The sequence below is a fragment of the Urocitellus parryii genome, chromosome 13, assembly GCF_045843805.1.
Source record: "Urocitellus parryii isolate mUroPar1 chromosome 13, mUroPar1.hap1, whole genome shotgun sequence".
NCBI classification, from domain to species: Eukaryota; Metazoa; Chordata; class Mammalia; order Rodentia; family Sciuridae; genus Urocitellus; species Urocitellus parryii.
The window spans coordinates 17,406,047-17,423,689 of NC_135543.1; the positions used below are offsets into that span (position 1 = coordinate 17,406,047).

At 46.1% G+C, this 17,643-nt stretch overlaps 1 protein-coding gene across 2 annotated transcripts in view; it reads left to right on the forward strand.

The window, feature by feature from the left end:
• Atp8b1 (ATPase phospholipid transporting 8B1) overlaps positions 1-17,643 on the forward strand; it is a 118,214-nt gene that overhangs the window by 50,298 nt on the left and 50,273 nt on the right. Inside the window, exon 2 of one of the 2 annotated variants that reach the window (XM_077792241.1) lies at positions 7,021-7,223. In XM_077792241.1, coding sequence (XP_077648367.1) covers positions 7,043-7,223 — 181 coding nt within the window. In that variant the 5' untranslated portion in view covers positions 7,021-7,042. Of the gene's footprint in view, positions 1-7,020; positions 7,224-17,643 lie in introns of those variants that run through there. The other variant, XM_077792242.1, reaches the window with a different exon arrangement.

The following is a 17,643-nucleotide window of genomic DNA, read 5'->3' on the forward strand; positions in this document are numbered from 1 at the left end:
ATGTAGCAGGCTTGTATAGCAACAGTCCCAAGAGAACTAAGTGGAATTCCATGAGAAATCCCTCAATCCCTCCTGAAGGCACTGACCAAGGACCTCCCACTAGGCCCCTCCTTTTAAATGTTCCAGCTTCCAACACATGGGGGACGGGAGGCCAACCATAGCCAGACTATAGCACAAGGCTACTAGAAAGGTGGCAGGCTCTGACCACTCTGTGTATCAAGGCCCCCTTTCTGGGGAGGGAAAGGGGAGGCTGAGGAGCCCCCCCACACCACCCCCAATGGTGGATTTCGTCCTTGTCTTTCAAGAATAGGAAGAAGCAAGCTGGCACGGTGGCACACGCCTATAATCCCAGTGATTCCGGAGGCTGAGGCAGGAGGATCTTGAATTCAAAGCCAGCCTCAGCAACATCAAGGTGCTAAGCAACTCAGTGAGACCTTGTCTCTAAATACAATACAAAATAGGGCCGAGGGATGTGGCTCAGTGGTCAAGTGCCCCTGAGTTCAATCCTTATTAACCCCCCCCCCCCGCAAAAAAGAAAAAGAATGGGGAGAAGCAGAGGATGGAATTTAGCATCTACCTTGTATCTGTTACATACTGCCAGGGGCTTTCACAACCATTAGTTATCTAAATAAACTCTTGCAATATGTGAAAATTAAATAATCCCTTCTCCCTGCTTTTTTTTTTAAAAAAATCTATGTTAAACATAAGCTTCCAGAATGTTAAACAATATACTTGAGTCACAAACTAATGAACCCAGACCGTATTTTTTCCCATTAATCATGCTGCCTCTTAGTCCCAGCAGCAGGCCCGGCTCACTGGCAGTGGGTGGCTATGGCATGAGCTAGAGGACCAGCAGTACTTGGCCCAGGAACATTCTGACTGCTTGTCATTAGAGCATGACCATAAAGTTGTTCCCCAACACCCAGCGCTGTTTCCTGATGGCCTATTGAATGTCCAGGTCATCTAGCCTGATCCTTATCTTGTTTCCTGTGGCTAATGTCTTCAAAGTTGACCTGCCACAGACCCACTCACATCCTTGGCATTGTTCGTTCTGTGGTGACCACGTGCATCAGGGTTTAATGCTCTGCAGCTATTTAAACCGTCCAGTCCTTTGAGAGAGTGACTTTCCTACCACCTCTGCTGTGATTATCTCTGGAATGAGATTCCTGGAGGACAAGGATGCACAGAGGAGGACATAGGTGCATTTGATTTGAATGGAGTCCATTTATGATTGTTAACCTCTGTCAATATAAAATTATTTATTTATTTGATATAATTATAATATTTAGTACCATACTGAAATCCAGTGAGTCTTCATTTTTAAGAAGTACAAATTGTGGACCCGGTGCATGCCTGTAATCCTAGTGATGTGGGAGGCTAGGGCAGGAGGATCACAAGTTGAAAGGCAGCCTCAACAACTTAGTGAAATTCTGTCTCAAAATAAAAAATAGGAAAAAAAAAAAAAGAGGGCTAGGAATGTAGCTCAGCAATAGAGCACCCCTGGGTTCAATCCCCAGTACCAAAAAAAGTTTACACAGCATGTGTTTTAATATGCCTATCTATATAGCAATATGAAACACTAAGCAATTTAGTACTCCTGTATAGCTAAGCTAATTAAGGATAGTTTTCTAAAGATATATGACCAGAAAAATTCATGAATGCTGCATCACCTTGATGAATTTTTTAAAAATATGCATAGACTTCTGCCCACTTGCTGAGTTTGTACACTTTTACTTTCAATACATAAGTACGTGGATTAATGACAAATAGCCCATTGAACTGGGCATGGCTCTATTGCAACGTGCACACCCACGTGTTGTCACCTGATGATGCACTGTCCCTCTAGCTTTTGAAATTGTGCCTTTCCTAGTTACACAGCTTTGAAAAAATTAAAGGGGAAATACCCCAGAATCAACAGGGCAACGGTATTATTTAAGGACATTTTCCCACCACTGCCCCTGCTAGTGTACTTCACATTCTCAGAGCCCACATGATTTACCCACATGGATACCAGCTTCATCTGGCTTTGGGCTTTCGATGTTGACCCCTTGTTCTGATTACTTGTTGTCTCTTATTACTGTTCCTTTTAGTTCAGGGGTCGGAAGACTTGGTCTATAAGGGGTCAGGTAGTAAATACCTTAGACCTTGAGGCTTTGCAGTCTCAATTGCAAATGTCTGTATTCTGTTTTGCCATGGTAGTGCTGAAGCATCCAGAGACAGCTCATAAAGAAATGAGCAAAGCTGTGTCCTGTAAGGCCTAAGAAAACAGGTAGAATGGCCAATGGTCCTGGGATATGATTGCCACCTGCTGCCTAGACTATAAGCCTCTTAGGACCAAGGGGAAGCTGGGTTCTCTGTAGCAGACACCTGTACCAGGTGCTGGAGTTACTATGATAAGCAAGAGAGATGGGTCCTCACCTTTAAAACCTGTAGTATCTTACCGGAAGCTTCGTTTCATTTTGTGTGCATGATAAAATCTCAGGTAATAAGTTTTTGTTGGCCTTGAATGAGTCAGACTCCTACAAAAACTGCATCGTGCAGGGATTCTCGACTTGTCTGCTCCTCTTGTCCCTCACCATTGCCCTCAAGCGTTTATCCTTCATCCGGTGACTGTTGGAATCTGTGGCTGTGTGGTAGGTATGAACATAGATGGATGGGGAGGAACTTTGGTTCTCAGAGTCCTCCAGGACTTTTTTTTTGAAGATGGATTTGCTTTTCCTCCAAGTCTTTGAAAGTCAACTGTGTGGTACTGAGGATTTCCCAGACTGGGCCCTGTTCTTGTGGTCTAGTGGGAGAGGCAGATGATAAGTAAGTAGAAGCAAGTGTGTATTTATAAATTGTGGTAAGCACTAGGAAGGAAGCAGAATCGTCAGTGGTCAGGAGGCCAGTGGTAGCAAAAGAGGAGGGCAGATACCTGTTCAATGCCATCAGTGGAAGGGAACTTTAAAGTGGAGACTTAAAGAATGAGGAAACAGTCATGCAAGGAACCAGGAGAAGAGCATTTCAGCAGAAGAACCAGCCTGTGCAAATGCCCCAAGGTAAGAAAGACTTATTTGCTTAAGAAAGCGAAGCAGACCCACGGGACTGAGAAGGAGGAGTCTGGAGAGCTCTTGGAGTTGGGAAGACTGTGCAGCTGGAGCACAGTGAGAAACCACAGCGTTTGAGTCTACCCAGGCTGCCATGACAAAATACCACAGCCTGGGTGGCAGAACAAGACACACTTATTTTCTCGTAGTTGTAGAGACTGAAGTCCAAGGCTGAGGTGCCAACAGTGTTGGCTTCTGGTAAGGCCTGTTGCTCTGACTTGTAGACAACTATTATCTTGCTGTCCTCTTTCGTGGTCATTTCCCTGTGTGCATGCGGAGGGGAGAGACCTTTGGTGTGTGTTCTTCTTCTTATAAGGGCATCGGTATTGCTGCATGGGGGCCTCAGCCTGATGTCCTTGTTTAACCTTAAGTGTGTCCTTAAAGGTCTACAAACCTTGGGCGTGGGAACTTCGGGGTTTGGAGCCATAATCAGTCCATAGCAATGGATAATGGCATGACTCTGGTGGCTGTGTGAAGGTTCATTATGGAAAGTTTCCTTAGAGGCTCTGCCTCATTTTGGGAGAGGTATGACAGTGTCCTGAGTGAGGTTGGTGGCCGTGGGATGGAGAGGAGGGGATGGACCGGAGGTGTTTGGGGCCAGTCTTGTTGTACCCTCTGGCCATCCTTGACAGCTTACATGTCTGTCCCTCAGTAACCCGAAAGTCTCTAAGTAGTTCTGTTTCCAGGGTTCTAGTGCTTGGGACCTCACAGGTGCTTAATGGATGCTGATTAAGGTGCCCCTGTCTTCAGTGTTGTGGACCAGGGCTAAGGATGTTATAAGGTTTCCAAATCCATCCTGTCTGTTGTGCCTGTCTTCAGGGAGGATGGTTCAGGTTTGGAAAGCTTCCTTATGCCACTTAAGACTTCAAAGAAGTGAGTCCTTCCTAGTTTTTCCTTGGTTGTCTTAATTAACAGAGTTGCGTGATTCCTGTGTGTGTCTGCATTACACACACAGCCAGAGAACTTGACCTTGGTGCGTCCTGCCTCTGCCCTCCAACTCAGCCTCTCCAGATCTGTCTGGGTGGTGGGGGTTGGAGAGACACACCTTGCTCACTTGGATCCATTCCTTCACAGTTGTCTGCCCCTCCCTCAACCTGGAAGAACTGGATGCAGGCTCTAACAGGGGAAAGAAGCATCCAGATGCTTGGGAGTTTGGGAGCAACGATGAAAACAATTGCTTGCCAAATGTTTCTATATGGTGCACCTAATGCCACTGAACAACATTCAAAACTGAATGTTGTGGTGTGGGCATGTCCCCAGAATTCATGTGTGCAAAACCAAATCCCCAGAGTCATCTGTCAATGGCATTTGGAGGTGGGCCTTTGGGAGGTAATGAAGATTAGATGAGGTCACGAGGGTCCTGGGATGGTATTGGTGGCTTTATAAGAAGAGGCAGAAAGACCTGAGCTGGAGCGACTGCTGTCTTGCCATGAGATGCCTGTCACATGTCGGGATCAGCAAGAAGGCCTCGCCAGGTATTTGGGCAGGTGGCACCTGTCCTTGGACTTCCCGTGACTCTTGAACTGTGAGCTACAGGAACCTTGATTCTTCTTATTCCAGTAGTCTTGAGTATTCTATTGTACATAAGAACAGAAAATGGACTAACACAATGGTCAAAGTGGAAAAATCATGTGGGATGCATGTTACCAAATAAAAAACGTTTCTATACAGTGCTTTTAGATAGTTCAATATTTTATATATGCCTGTAGTGGAGAGCTTGGATCCTAACTGCCAATCACCAGCTGAGCCTCGGTCTCCATATTTGTAAGATCGAATAATGTCATCTGTCTCATGGGGGTTGCCCCGCTCTGTACACAGTGGGAGCTCAATACATGGTAGCCATTCTTATTATTTTTGTTCTTGAAAGGTTTTTTTGGTGAAATTTGCCTTTAAGAGTTTAGAAATTTTTAAATAGACTTATATTTGGAGAGCAAATGTTTAATACCTGAGCTGAAATCTACAAATTAAGTAGACTCATATTTTAAAGGGGATAATAGTCTAACTTATTACTTCCCAATGAGGGACAAGAGAACATTGTACAGGTAATTCTGGAGATGGAAAAATTCACAGTGATAGAGACCCACCCACTTCTAGTTTTCTAAATATGAAGATAATAGCTAACAATGATAATGGCTGTTTATCGAGTTCTCACTGTAGGCTATCAACTGAGTTGAGCACGTGGTATAGGTCCTTTCACTTAAAATAATGCACATCAGTTTTTGAAACTTTGGCACTATTCTGGACATATGGATTTATAAATCACTTTTCAATTTAATGTGTTTGGACTTTTTTGATATCACTAAATACTCTGCCAATCATCGTCTAAATTAGTGTGCACTGTCCCACCGTATAAAGATGCAATGATTCATCTACACAATCAGTAATTCTTGGGCATCCAGGTTGCTTCTGGTTTTTACTGTTTTAAGTACACTGGATCAAAATCCTCAAAGAGGTACTTGAAATTTTCTGAAGTATAAAAATTATTTTAGATGCCCAAGATGCTAGATTTTGTGTCAAACATGAAGTCAGCTAAATACTTCCACTCAAAGCAATTTATACTCAATTAAAATACATAATAATTTATAACAGACATGGAGTACAGGAGGCCTCTCCTTGGAAAGTAATTTTTTTCTGCACAATGTTAATAATTACTGTGCAAGTTATTTAATGTCTTAGAGTTTTGATTGTCTTCTCAGTACAAGTAACAATAATACCTCCTTCAGGGTGACATTAAAAGTTTCAGGGAGCCAATGTCTACCAAGCTCCTTGTGTAGGGCCTGGTGCAAAGTTAACACCAAATAAATGTGAGCTGCTATTAGTAACAATACTGAGTCCCTGGCAATGTGAGGCTTGTGTAAATAGTCCAGGTTGTATGTCTGTCCTTGAGCAACCTGAGATATTCATGTAAATGTTTTCCCAACATAAATATAACTAAATGTGTCCTTCTTAGTTGTGTACAGTCGCTTTATGCAGTAGTAGGTACACAAATTCCAGATAGGGGAGTGAGTGGAGGTGGAAAGGTGAGGGGTGATCCCTCAAAGTCACCAGTGAAATTTGAGGACCTCAGGTTGTATTTAAAATGTGTCACAGAACAAAGGCTCATTAGCATTAGCAAAAACCAGGCCTCTTAGGGCAATGGTTTTCCAACTCTGTCAGCCTAAGAAATTCAATTCCATCCATACCACAATGCAGATAAATGTGGTGTGTGTGTGTGTGTTTGTGTGTGTGTGTGTGTGTGTGTGTGAGAGAGACTTTTGTGAAACTTTTAACAAATGGCACTTATTCTTACCACGTGAACAATACTTTGATATTTTTTAGTCTGTTTCATTGAGGGTTTTTGTTTTTGTTTTGTTTTGTTTTTTGTACCTGGGATTGATCTCAGGGGCCCTCAACCTCTGAGCCATAACCCCAGCCTGTCTCAGCCTCCCGATCCACTGGGATTGCAGGTGTTCACCACCGCACCTGGCTATTTCATTGTATTTTTTTTTAATTTTTAAAATTTCTTTTAATTAGTTATACATAACAGTAGAATACATTTATGTACTTTAATATATCATACATAGATGGGATATAATTTCTCATTTTTCTGAGTGTACATGTTGCAGAATCATAATTGGTCATATTGTCACATATATACATACAATAATAATGTCTGTTTCATTCTACAGTCTTACCTATCCCCATATCCCCTCCCCTCCCCTCCCCTCACTTCCCTCTACCTAATTTAAGGTAACCCTATTATTCTTCCCTAGTGCCCCCCACCTTATTGTGAATTAGCACCGTATATTAGAGAAAACATTCCGCCTTTGGTTTTGTGGGATTGGCTTTTTGATGTTGGGTGTGACCACCAAATTTATTTTCCTGGGTAGAGACTCACAACCCAAACCTGGGCAGCAGCCAATCATTCTCCCTGGTTTGCTTTGTTTCCCACCAGATAGTCCCAGTTCGCCAGCAGAATGACCACGGAAAGAGACTCAGAAACAACATTTGAGGAGGATTCTCAGCCCAATGATGAAGTGGTTCCCTACAGCGATGATGAAACCGAAGATGAGCTGGATGACCAGGGGCCTGCTGCTGAGCCAGAGCAGAATCGGATCAACAGAGAAGCCGAGCAAGGCCGGAACACCTTCAGGAAAGGTAGCTGGAGGCTCGTGGCTGGGGAACACACTGGTAGATGCTCACATGGGTCACAGTGACCTATGCCAAGGAGAACCGTCTGTTTCACATGGTCTAGGAGGGCCTCTTCCTTTTCTGATCTCCTCCTAGGATGGGCTTGGACAAGTACCCGTGGCCCTCAGCATGGCAGGCAGGAAGGCCAGCCCTCACAAGTCCTGTGGAGGAGAAAATAGAAGGTCTTGGTTAGTGTGTCTTAAAATTGAGTTGTATGTGGAAGGATTTGCTCGTTACTGCCTCCAAGAATTTAAAAAATATACATATCAATCAATCCTTGGAAGCCAATTATTTGCATTGTTAAATTTTTGGCATAAATTATATCAGTGATCACTTGTGTGCACACACACACACACACACGTGTGTGTATAAATTAATTTGGCTCCATAATTAAGAAATGGTAGCGGTGTATGCTTGTGTGTGGGCTCACATGCCAGGAATGGATGAACAAGGGGGATATTCTGGGACAATTCCTAGGTCATGCCCAACTAAACGTACTTTAACAAATTAACCGGAAGGTGCCCCTTTTTAAAATTTATCCCTTTCTTTTTTTGCCACCAGAACTTGGGTTGCCACTTAGTGAGGGGAATTTCTCAAAAGTTATTTCGGAAGCAAGGGCCTTTCTGGGGAGTAATGTTGGAACATTAGATTGTCAAGGACTGTATGTGTGTAACACCAGCAGGACCAGATTTGAGCCTCTCAACACCTTCACCTTGTGCACCTGGCATTTCACGGGAGTCTGGCGTTCCCATACCTTTTGTTCAGTCATTTGTGAATATAAAATGGCTTTGGCTGTGTGGCAGGAATTTTTTAATGAGCCTCTATTTGCCATGAGGGGCCCTGTCAGGCAGCAGCCGTGCCACCTGCAGGAGTCAGGCTGGCTTCAGGGGCAGGGTCTAGAGGAGGGGATATTTCATGTAAATGGCTGGACAGGAAATATTGTAGGCTTTGTGGACCACACAGGCTCTGTTGCAACTACTCAACCCTGCCCACATCACCTAGAGGTGGCCACGGCAGCAGGTCACGTAGGTTGACAGAGTGTGGCTTGCTTTCACCATTGTGCTTTTTTCTCTGTGGCTTTTCTGTTTCCTGCTGGTTCACCCAGCCTGTAAACACACATGGCCTCCCGAGGCTCTTCTGCTCCCAGGAAGCTGAGCCACTTCTTCTGTGGCTGCTCAGAGACAAGCAGAGGGAACTGCGTTTTGCCATTCAAAGAGGTCACCCCACACTGCTGCCTCCACCTCTCCAGCTGTGTCTCCTACTGCTTCATCACAAAGAAGTCTGGTTTCATTTGGTTTCCCCAGAGTCTGTCTGGGCAGTTCTGTCCTGCTGTCGCTCCTTGTCCCCTACTTTTTTCCCCTTTTCAGATCTGCCACCTGGTGAAGCTGTTGTTCTTTTTCTGAACAGTTTTTACCTGTAGAAAAGAACTCGAGACTCCATGAAATCCCACTGCTGTACTGATTCTTCTTCTTGTCTTGGTCAGGATGGGTCCCTCTACAGAGGACCTGTAGGGATCCATGAGGGCCCCCATCCCTCCACAGGCCCAGAACGCTGGGAAGCCAGGCCCCACGTGGATCCTTGGTCCTCCTGCTGTCCCTATCCAGCATTTAGATGAATGAGACTTGAATGAGGGCTTCCGGGTGTGAATTTAAGGTACTGAGAACTGACCTAATGGGCTTTCTGTCCCAAAGCAGAAGGTACTAAGATCATGATCATGATGGAATCACCACCAATCTGGACGGGAAGGTGGTCTCTGTCCTAAGAGGTGCAGAATGGGTATTAGTGGGATGGGGATTCAGCTGAGGTAGTAGCCAGACAGGTTAGAAAGGGAGATGTAGGTGATTACCCAGAGAGTGAATAAAACTTGCTTCTTCCTCATTCCTTCCCTCTGCCACTTGAGTCTCCTATCACAACCTCACGATCTCTGCAGTCTGTAGATACCTGGTGAGTTGGCAGGAGAATTGGCTCTGTGGGGTGAAGGGTAAACTTTCCTGTTGGTACCTGGTACCACACGGTCAGATGTGTGGTCCCAGGATGCAGCAAAGGGACTGGGGTTGGGTGCCTGCTGAAATGTCAGAGGAGCACGTAGTGGGTGGAAACCCTGCCTCTGTGTTTTTCCACCTCTGCCTGCACATTCTGGTGGTCAGGGCCCTTTCCTATCCATCCATTTTCCAGAGCATCTGTTTTGTAGATTTCTCATAATATGGGCTTTGACAGCGCTTAGTCTTGATCTTGGCTCACAGTCTTTTCCAAAGGTGGTTTATATTCCTAGGGGATTTTAGTGGTTCTCATTTTCCAAAACCTCTGTCAAATGACTGGCTGTGATTTGTTACAAAAGTTATTACTCCAACAACTCTATTTGTCTTTCCCAAGCACACAAAGGACTTTCAGTAAATGCTCGACCTCTTCCTTCCCATTTCACTTCTGCCAGCATCCCCTGATGCTCTCCCTCCTGCCTCCCTCCCCCCCACATCCCCTTCTCCCCCTCCTCCTCCTGTTCTGCTTTTCTCCCTCCCTCTCCCTCTCCCTCTCCCTCTCTCTCTCTTTCCTTCTCGATGGGTTCTTTCTTTCTCCTCCCTCCCTCCCTCCCTTCCTTCCTTCCTTTTTTTTCTCTCTTGGGCATTTCTCAGTCAAGGTTGAGATCACCCTCATCTGTCTTTCTTGACACCTTACACCATGGATATTTTCCTTCCAGGAATTCAATTCTTGGGACACCAGAGCATGAGTCACCCTGTGAAGTGTCAGAGGGCTGAGTAGCCCTGGGCCCAGCCCCTATTCCGCCGCAGCCGTGAACCCAGGTCATTTCTTTAATGACATCCTCGTCACCCAGAAAGTTGGTTTTTCTTTTTTAAAAGAATGAAAATGCCCCAGTCAGCTGAGCTTTCATGTTCAACAAGAGTTTTGAGAGACCCACTGAAAGTGCTTTTCCCTTGAAGGACCTTCATTGTGTGCTGTGAGAATCAAGAACAAGAGCAAACACGCTGCTAGAATGCACGTGGAGGAAGAGATAAGCAGGCAGAGTCGCTGGGGTAACTTTACCCTTAGTAAAGTGCTGGCAGGAACCAGCAGGAACGTTTTCCAGGCTTACGGGCCAACACTTGCCTTTCCTGGTGAACACAGGAGAACACTGGTTCTCCTAGATGGTCCCGGACACAAACCCAGAGACCGGAAACTTGGGATTCTTGTTCTCTGTCCATTACTATAGAAGGATCCAAGAAGTTTTAGCTTCAAAGAAACCAGTTGAACCTCATTCATCCAGAGTTCCTATAATTCCTTGACTGTGGGATGCTTTTTTTTTTTTAAGCCAACCACCCCTGATTCTTGTGACCCAGACCAACTCCTTGGGTAATTATGTGCCAGCAGGAACCAGCTTAGAGACAAAGTTCTAGGGAAGAAATTAGTGCCCCAGAGAGGGTTTCTGGTTGGCACATAGTGGCTGGGTCCTGCAAGCCTCTGCATGGGATGTGAACACAGCCCCCAGCCTCCTTGCAAAGTTGCTTTATCTGTCCTCGGGCCTTCCAGCTGTGGCTGGCTCACACATCTGCATGCTTCTGACCCAACCCCTGCCTTCCAAATCAGGTGGACATTCTGCCTCCTGCTTTCATGGCCAGGCTTCTGGAAACCCATCATGGACCATCCCATTCTCCCATTGCCCTGGGTTCTTCCCTCTGCGGGCTGCCCTGCCACCAGACAGATAATGCTCTTTTCAACGTCACCAAGAAGCCAGGTGCCAAGCCCACTGGCCTTCTGTCAGCTCTCATCCTCCACCGCTGTTTCCTCTGAAGCACCTGAACTTCCTAGCAGAGCCTCTCTCAGGAAGCCCTCCAAGTCCCCCTCCTGTCTCTCCTTCCTTCTGTTCCTTCCTCCTTCACCCTTTGGAGGTTCCTGTCCCCATTCACACTGTGTCTACAGAAGCTTCTGTAACCAGCTCACCTTTTTCATGCACCTATTCCCCATTTGTCACTCTGAGCGGTGTTTAAGAAGAGAGAGCCAGGCTCAGACCACGTGGGCTCTGGTCCTGCCTTCATTTCATTCTAGCTATGTGACCTTGAGGACGGGACTTCCCCTCTGTGTGCCTCAATGTACTCATCTGAAAAATGGGCTTCATACCAAGGCCTCCTCTATAGGGTGATTGTAAGGATTAAATCAGAAAGTAAATATGAAGGACTTAGGTCTGCTTTGGGGCATGCAGTAAGTGCTAAATAAATATCAACTATTGCTACCTCCCACCTTGCAGTACTCTCTTAATATTGTTCACTTCGAAGCCAAAACGTCATCTGCCCACCCATCCATCAGCTCCTCTTCACTTTGGGGTATTTGGATTCTCCTGCCCCAGCCCCCAAAACAGCTAAAGCTGCAGAGTCCTTCTTAGTAACAGATGATTCCCTCCCCAAATCCGAGAGCAATGGATGGATAAACGTCTGGATCAATAACAGTTCTCCCGGTGATCAATTTGTCCACATATCAAGGAACTTTGGGTGACATTCCTGCCTCGGCCACCATAAGCTTTTCCCTTCCAAACCATCTTCCCTGGGAAAGGCCGCCCCGGCTCCTGCAGAACAGCCGAGCGAAGCCAAGGCGGTGAAACCAGAAAGCCTCATTCATACCTGACTTGATGGGCCTGTATGTGAAGGATGAGGGGAATTCATTAGGGGAAGGGAGAGACCTGTGGGACCAAAGGGGCTGACATCCCGAAGCTCTATGGCAGGAGGGAAGGTGGCATGCTGGTGGCATGCAGAGGCACTGACATCAGGCCCTGGGGAATGAGGATGCCCCAGGGAATGTGCCTGTCTCCTTCCTATCACAGCAGAGTGTAAAACCTGAGTGACTCACTGTAGATGATCGTGTCAGTGCTGTGAGGGCCTGAGGGCCCACCTGTCCTACTCTGAGCTGGTTTTGGAGCCCTGGGCTCCATTCCTGCTTGCTCTCCAGGGGGTTTGTGAATGAATGGGGAACCACTGCGCTTACCTGAGCTCAGTCCTGAGCAAGAGAGAGTGAGGGGTGATTGAGCCCAGGGGCCTCAGACACATGAAGAAAGGTTCCAAGGAGCTGGGGGTTCAAGGAACTGCAAAGTATTCTTAGAGCTATGATGGGGGACGAAGTCCTGCTTATGAGCTTGCACACCATCTTGAAGAATTTGGGGCTAAAAATAACGTGGTGAGTGGAGCAGCAGCCACCTTCCCCAGTCGCCTCTGGGCTGGCGCTGCTCCCCTCCGCTGGTCCTCATCCTAGAAAAAGATTCCATTGCTCTGGATCCCGTTCTGGCTCCTCCCTGGCCCTCAGCCAGTGTGGTTTGGCTCAACCTTCTCTCCTGGCTGGCCTGGCTGCCCGAAGCCTTATTCACCACGGATGCCTTGTCCTGTCCTCAGTCCCTGGGTCACCTGAGCCTTTCCCTTCCACCCGTCTACAGCCACTGCCTAGAGCAGCCCCTGCCTGTGACTGGCTCCTTCTCACCCTCCAGGTTGTCGTGGGTGTCACCTCCTTAGAGGGGACTTCTTTGACTCTCAACCCTGGGCTAGACCAGATCCCCTCAGTGTGGGGTCTCCAGCCCCTTGTACTTCCCTTCAGACTCCTATGCATTTAGGAAGTCCTTGAGGGATGGTGTGACAGAAGAAGCCCACCCCCCCTTGGGAGTGTTGGCTTCATGCTGACCTGGGCAATGTCTGTCCCATGCAGAGCACAAAATAGGCATTGAATGTGGCGGGGGGAGGGCATGAAGTTGTTAGGGAGCCCTCTTTAGCAGCAGTGGAGAGAAGAAGGTGGAGTAACCCAGTGAGAACCTAAAGCAAGAAACTAAAGGATGGAAAGGAAGGAACTGGTCCCGATACGCAGTAAGGATCTGACATTCGGGGTTGAAGGACAAGGAGCCCTGAGAATGAATGTGCAGCTCAGGCTCCTGAGTGGATAACCTAGATATCTATTGTCTCTCTCTCTCTCTCTCTCTCTCTCTCTCTCTCTCTCTCTCTCACACACACACACACACACACACACACACACACACATTCACACTTCCAACTTTGGCGCATAGAATTACACCAGAGGACAGGTGGCTTGTAACACAGGGTGTTGGGGGAGAGCTTCCTTCACTGAGAGATTAGTAATAGAGGGATGGGTTGGGGTTGAGGCCAGGTGTCTTGCTTTATAGAACTTGTTTTTCACTAATGTGTTTATGACCAAACTTTGAGAAGCTCTTGCTCATGGAGACCTAATGCCATTTTTTTTTTTCTCCCTGCTGGTTTGGAGCTTCCAAAATAGACTTACAATGATTGATGCCACCTCAGGAAGGCACTGGCCATTGCACTGATGGGGTTCTCAGTGCTGCCTGTGCTTGGAGCTTTGAAAGGTCCCCAGGTGCCTAACCTGTAGGGCCACTGAGACAGTAGTTCTGGGTGAAGCCTGTAGAGAATCCATCATTTCAAGTGACTTCAGGCAGGTTCAACCTGCATCAGCAAAACAGCCCATCCCTGGCAGCCTTTGACTCAAGGCCTGTCCGCCCACCAGCACCATCTCTGTGCTAATTAGAAATGCAGAACCTCTGGCTGCTCCTGGTCCCAAGGTCCCCAGGGGACCCCCAGGTTCCTCATTCCCCAGGGCCTGATGTCTCAATGAGGGGGTGAGGGCAAACTTTTAAAAACAGTCAAAACCTGAGGATACCTCCCTTGCTCAAACCTGATGGGGGCTGTGGGCCTGTTTATTGCTTCAGTGAGAAAACAGCTGGTTGAGCAGTGCTCTCAGACACTGCAGCCCAGCCTCGCCTGTTAACCACACCACCCGGCATCTCTGCTGGGCCCCTGACTAAAGTGGAATCCCTGGGGTGGGGCCCAGGCATTGGGATGTATTAAGAGCCCCTTTTGGAGATTCAAATAGGATCTGGAGCAGGGCTTCTCGGAGTCCTGGGACATGGAATCCATCTGGGGTTCTTGTTAAAGTCTAGATTCCCATGCTGGAAGGCTGGGCTGCGTCCCTGCATTTCTAACCAGATCCTGGGTCACGCTGCTAGTCCACACGTGTCCTTTCTGCACTCTTGCTGCTACTGTCCCGTTTGCCTGGAAGCCCTTCCCCTCTCTCCTCTTCCTTTACTTGCATAATTCTGAGGCGGTTTCTAAGAAATCAATGCAAGGGCAGCTCTTCCAAAAAGTATACCCTGACAGCCCCACCCCGGGCTGGATGAGAATTCCCACCAGCCAAGTGTTTATCATTAGGACACTTTCAGAACTCTGGGTAGGTCTCCCTCTGTGCCCCTACCCTGGCTAGACAATGAAGCCTTGGGAGTTGGGATTAGGCTTGCTTGACAGGTGGTTTCTCTTGGAAATGGGTTTCACAGCTCTTATTCCATACCAGTGCTTCTCAAACTTCACTGTGTATAAGGATTATATGGGGGGCTCATGAGACACTGCTGGGCTCCATCCCACCATTTCTGATGGCATCATTCTGGTGGGAGGCCTGAGAACTGACATTTCTAACAAGTTCCCAGGTGCTGATGCTGGTCTGGAACCCTCACTTTGAGAACTGCTGCTCTAGGTGATGACTGTTGCAGCTGACCTGCACTTTCTCTATCCTTGGGTTTTAGAGACGATGTGGGTAGAAGTTGAGCCTCAGGAAACCAGAACCCTTGGCCGGAGGAAGATGAGCTGTATCTACCCTTCTAGGCATGGCAGTTTTATGGTTTGATGGTCACTTTCTGTTCTGGGCCTTCGCTGTATTGGAAAGACTAGTATATTTAGGACCCAGTGACCAATGTGCCACCTGAGAGAGGCTGGGCATAAGGGGTAAGAGAGGACAGGGCACACTTTTTTTTTCTTAATCTTTTTTGTGGGGAGCCACTCCAAATGCACACCCAAACTTTAAGTCCTAATGCACCATGGGGATCTGAAAGATCACTGTAGTCTGGCATGGTAGTGCCCTAACTCGTGACTCATGCTTTTCCCTCACTGGGATAACAAGAGGGGGCCCTAGGAGTAGGCGGCACCCAGAGGGATTGAGCTACACTCAACTGTTCCTTTGTAATCTTACCCCTTTGCCCTTTTTGGGATTGAATGTTCCATGGAACCTCCCCTTGTGTGTTCTCTATATAAGAAGAAACAATTCCAGTGGCTGTCTCTCTTTCCAAGGACCATTAAGGTCACAAAGCCATCTCTGGATTATTGAAAAGGTAATTCTGGGTGATTGCATGCTTTCTTTGTTGTTTTCTTGAGTTATTGGAATAGTCAGATTTTGTGAACCTAGTCGCCAGCAAGGAGAGATGGCGATACTCCTTTTTTATTCTAATTTGTTATATATGACAGCAGAATGCAGTACAATTCATAGTATACATATAAAAAAAGCACAATTTTTCATATCTCTGGTTGTACAAAAAGTAGAGTCACACCATTCGTGTCTTCATACATGTACTTAGAGTAATGATGTCCATCTCATTCCACTGTCTTTCCTACCCCATGCTCTCCCTTCTGCTCCCTCCCCTTTGCTCTGTGTAGAGTTTGTGTACTCCACCCATGCTCCCCTCCAACCCCATTATGAATCAGCCTCCTTATATTGAAGAAAACATTTGACACTTGGTTTTTTGGGATTGGCTAACTTCACTTAGCATTATATTCTCCAACTCCATCCATTTACCTGCAAATGCCATAATTTTATTCTCTTTTAATGTTGAGTAGTATTCCATTGTGTGAATATAGACCACATTTTCGTTATCCATTCATCAACTGAAGGGCATCTAGGTTGGCTCCACAGTTTAGCTATTGTGAATTGTGCTGCTATAAACATTGATGAGGCTGTGTCCCTGTAGTATGCTGTTTTTAAGTCCTTTGGATATAGACTGAAGAGAGGGATAGCTGGGTCAAACGGCGGTTCCATTCCCAGTTTTCCAAGAAATCTCCATACTGCTTTCCATATTGACTGCACCAGCAGTGTATGAGTGTGCGTTTTTCAGGGCCCACTTAATACCCACCGGACTTGACCCGCCCCCCTTCAGGCCACAGCCATCCAGTGCCCCTCAGGAGAGCTTTCTTTCTTTCTTTCTTTCTTTCTTTCTTTCTTTCTTTCTTTCTTTCTTTCTTTCTTTCTTTCTTTCTTCCTTCCTTTCTTTCTTTCTCTCCCTCTCTATCTCTCTCTCTCTTTTTCTTTCTTTAAATATCTTTTTCGTTGTTGTTAGACCTTTATTTATATGCAGCGCTGAGAATCGAACCCAGTGCCTCACATGTGCCAGGCAAGTGTGCTACCGATGAGCCCCAGCCCCAGCCCGAGAGCTGGCTTTCTGACCTGCCAGCTCATCAACTTTCTCAATTCTTCTTGCCATCATGAGCACCTCTTCTATCTCTACTTTTCCTTATGGCTTATCCTTGTTGACTCTTTTCTTTCTTTCAAAACATTTTATGATACCAAAAAGTACATAAAACACAAGTGCATAGTTGATCAGATAATTTTTAAGTGAATCCAAGCGGCACTAACCTCCATGCCAATCATGGGCACATGGCCAGTGATGTGGACATCCCCCAGTCATCATCACCTTTCCCTCCCTCCTTCCCATCTCTGCAGAGGTAAATTTCATGCTCATTTTTATAGCAATAACTCCTTTTCCACCTAATACATGTCACTAGTTTTGTTTTGCATGTGTTTGAACTTTGAGTATACTTGGGGCCATGGCAGTATGGATTCATTCTCATGTAAAGGTGTTTTTAAACATTTTTCCATATGGTTGAGTATAAATATGGTTTGCTTCCATGCCTGCATGACTTCCATCTTTTCCAGTATTCCCGCTTCTCTTGATTTATTCCCACCATTCATCCATTCATCCCCTTGTATATATATATATATGCAAGAGAGAGAGGAAGAGTATGTATATACAGTGGAAGAGTGTATATACATGTAATACAATGATATAATGACTAAAGGAACATCAAGCAACTTACATATTTCTTTTATATAGAAACTGATAGGAGGAATGGAATTGTAAACATATTTTTTACAAAGCAATACATGCAGATGCATCCAATTATAAAAGGGTACAGGGTGAGAATTAAACACCATCCCTGCCCCTTCTGTCCTTCATCTCTGCATTTGCATTTCCCAGGAAGAAACTGCTCTCACGATTTTCTTATAGGTACTTCCAGATATCTATAGTAGTATGGATAGAAACCTGTGCCCTGATGTGCCCAGGGACACACATGACATCAGATTATAGGCATGTGTATGTGCATGTATGTATTTATGTTGTGCATTGATTCAGTACATCACACAGTTGAAAGCACAGGATGGTCAGCACCCTTCTGCTTCTGTCACTTTAACTGTGTAATATGGAGAACTTCCCTATTGTCCATATAAAGTCACCTGTTAAGCAGCTGCTCTGGTAGGCATTTAGTTTGTTTCTAATCTCTCTGATAAACAGGCT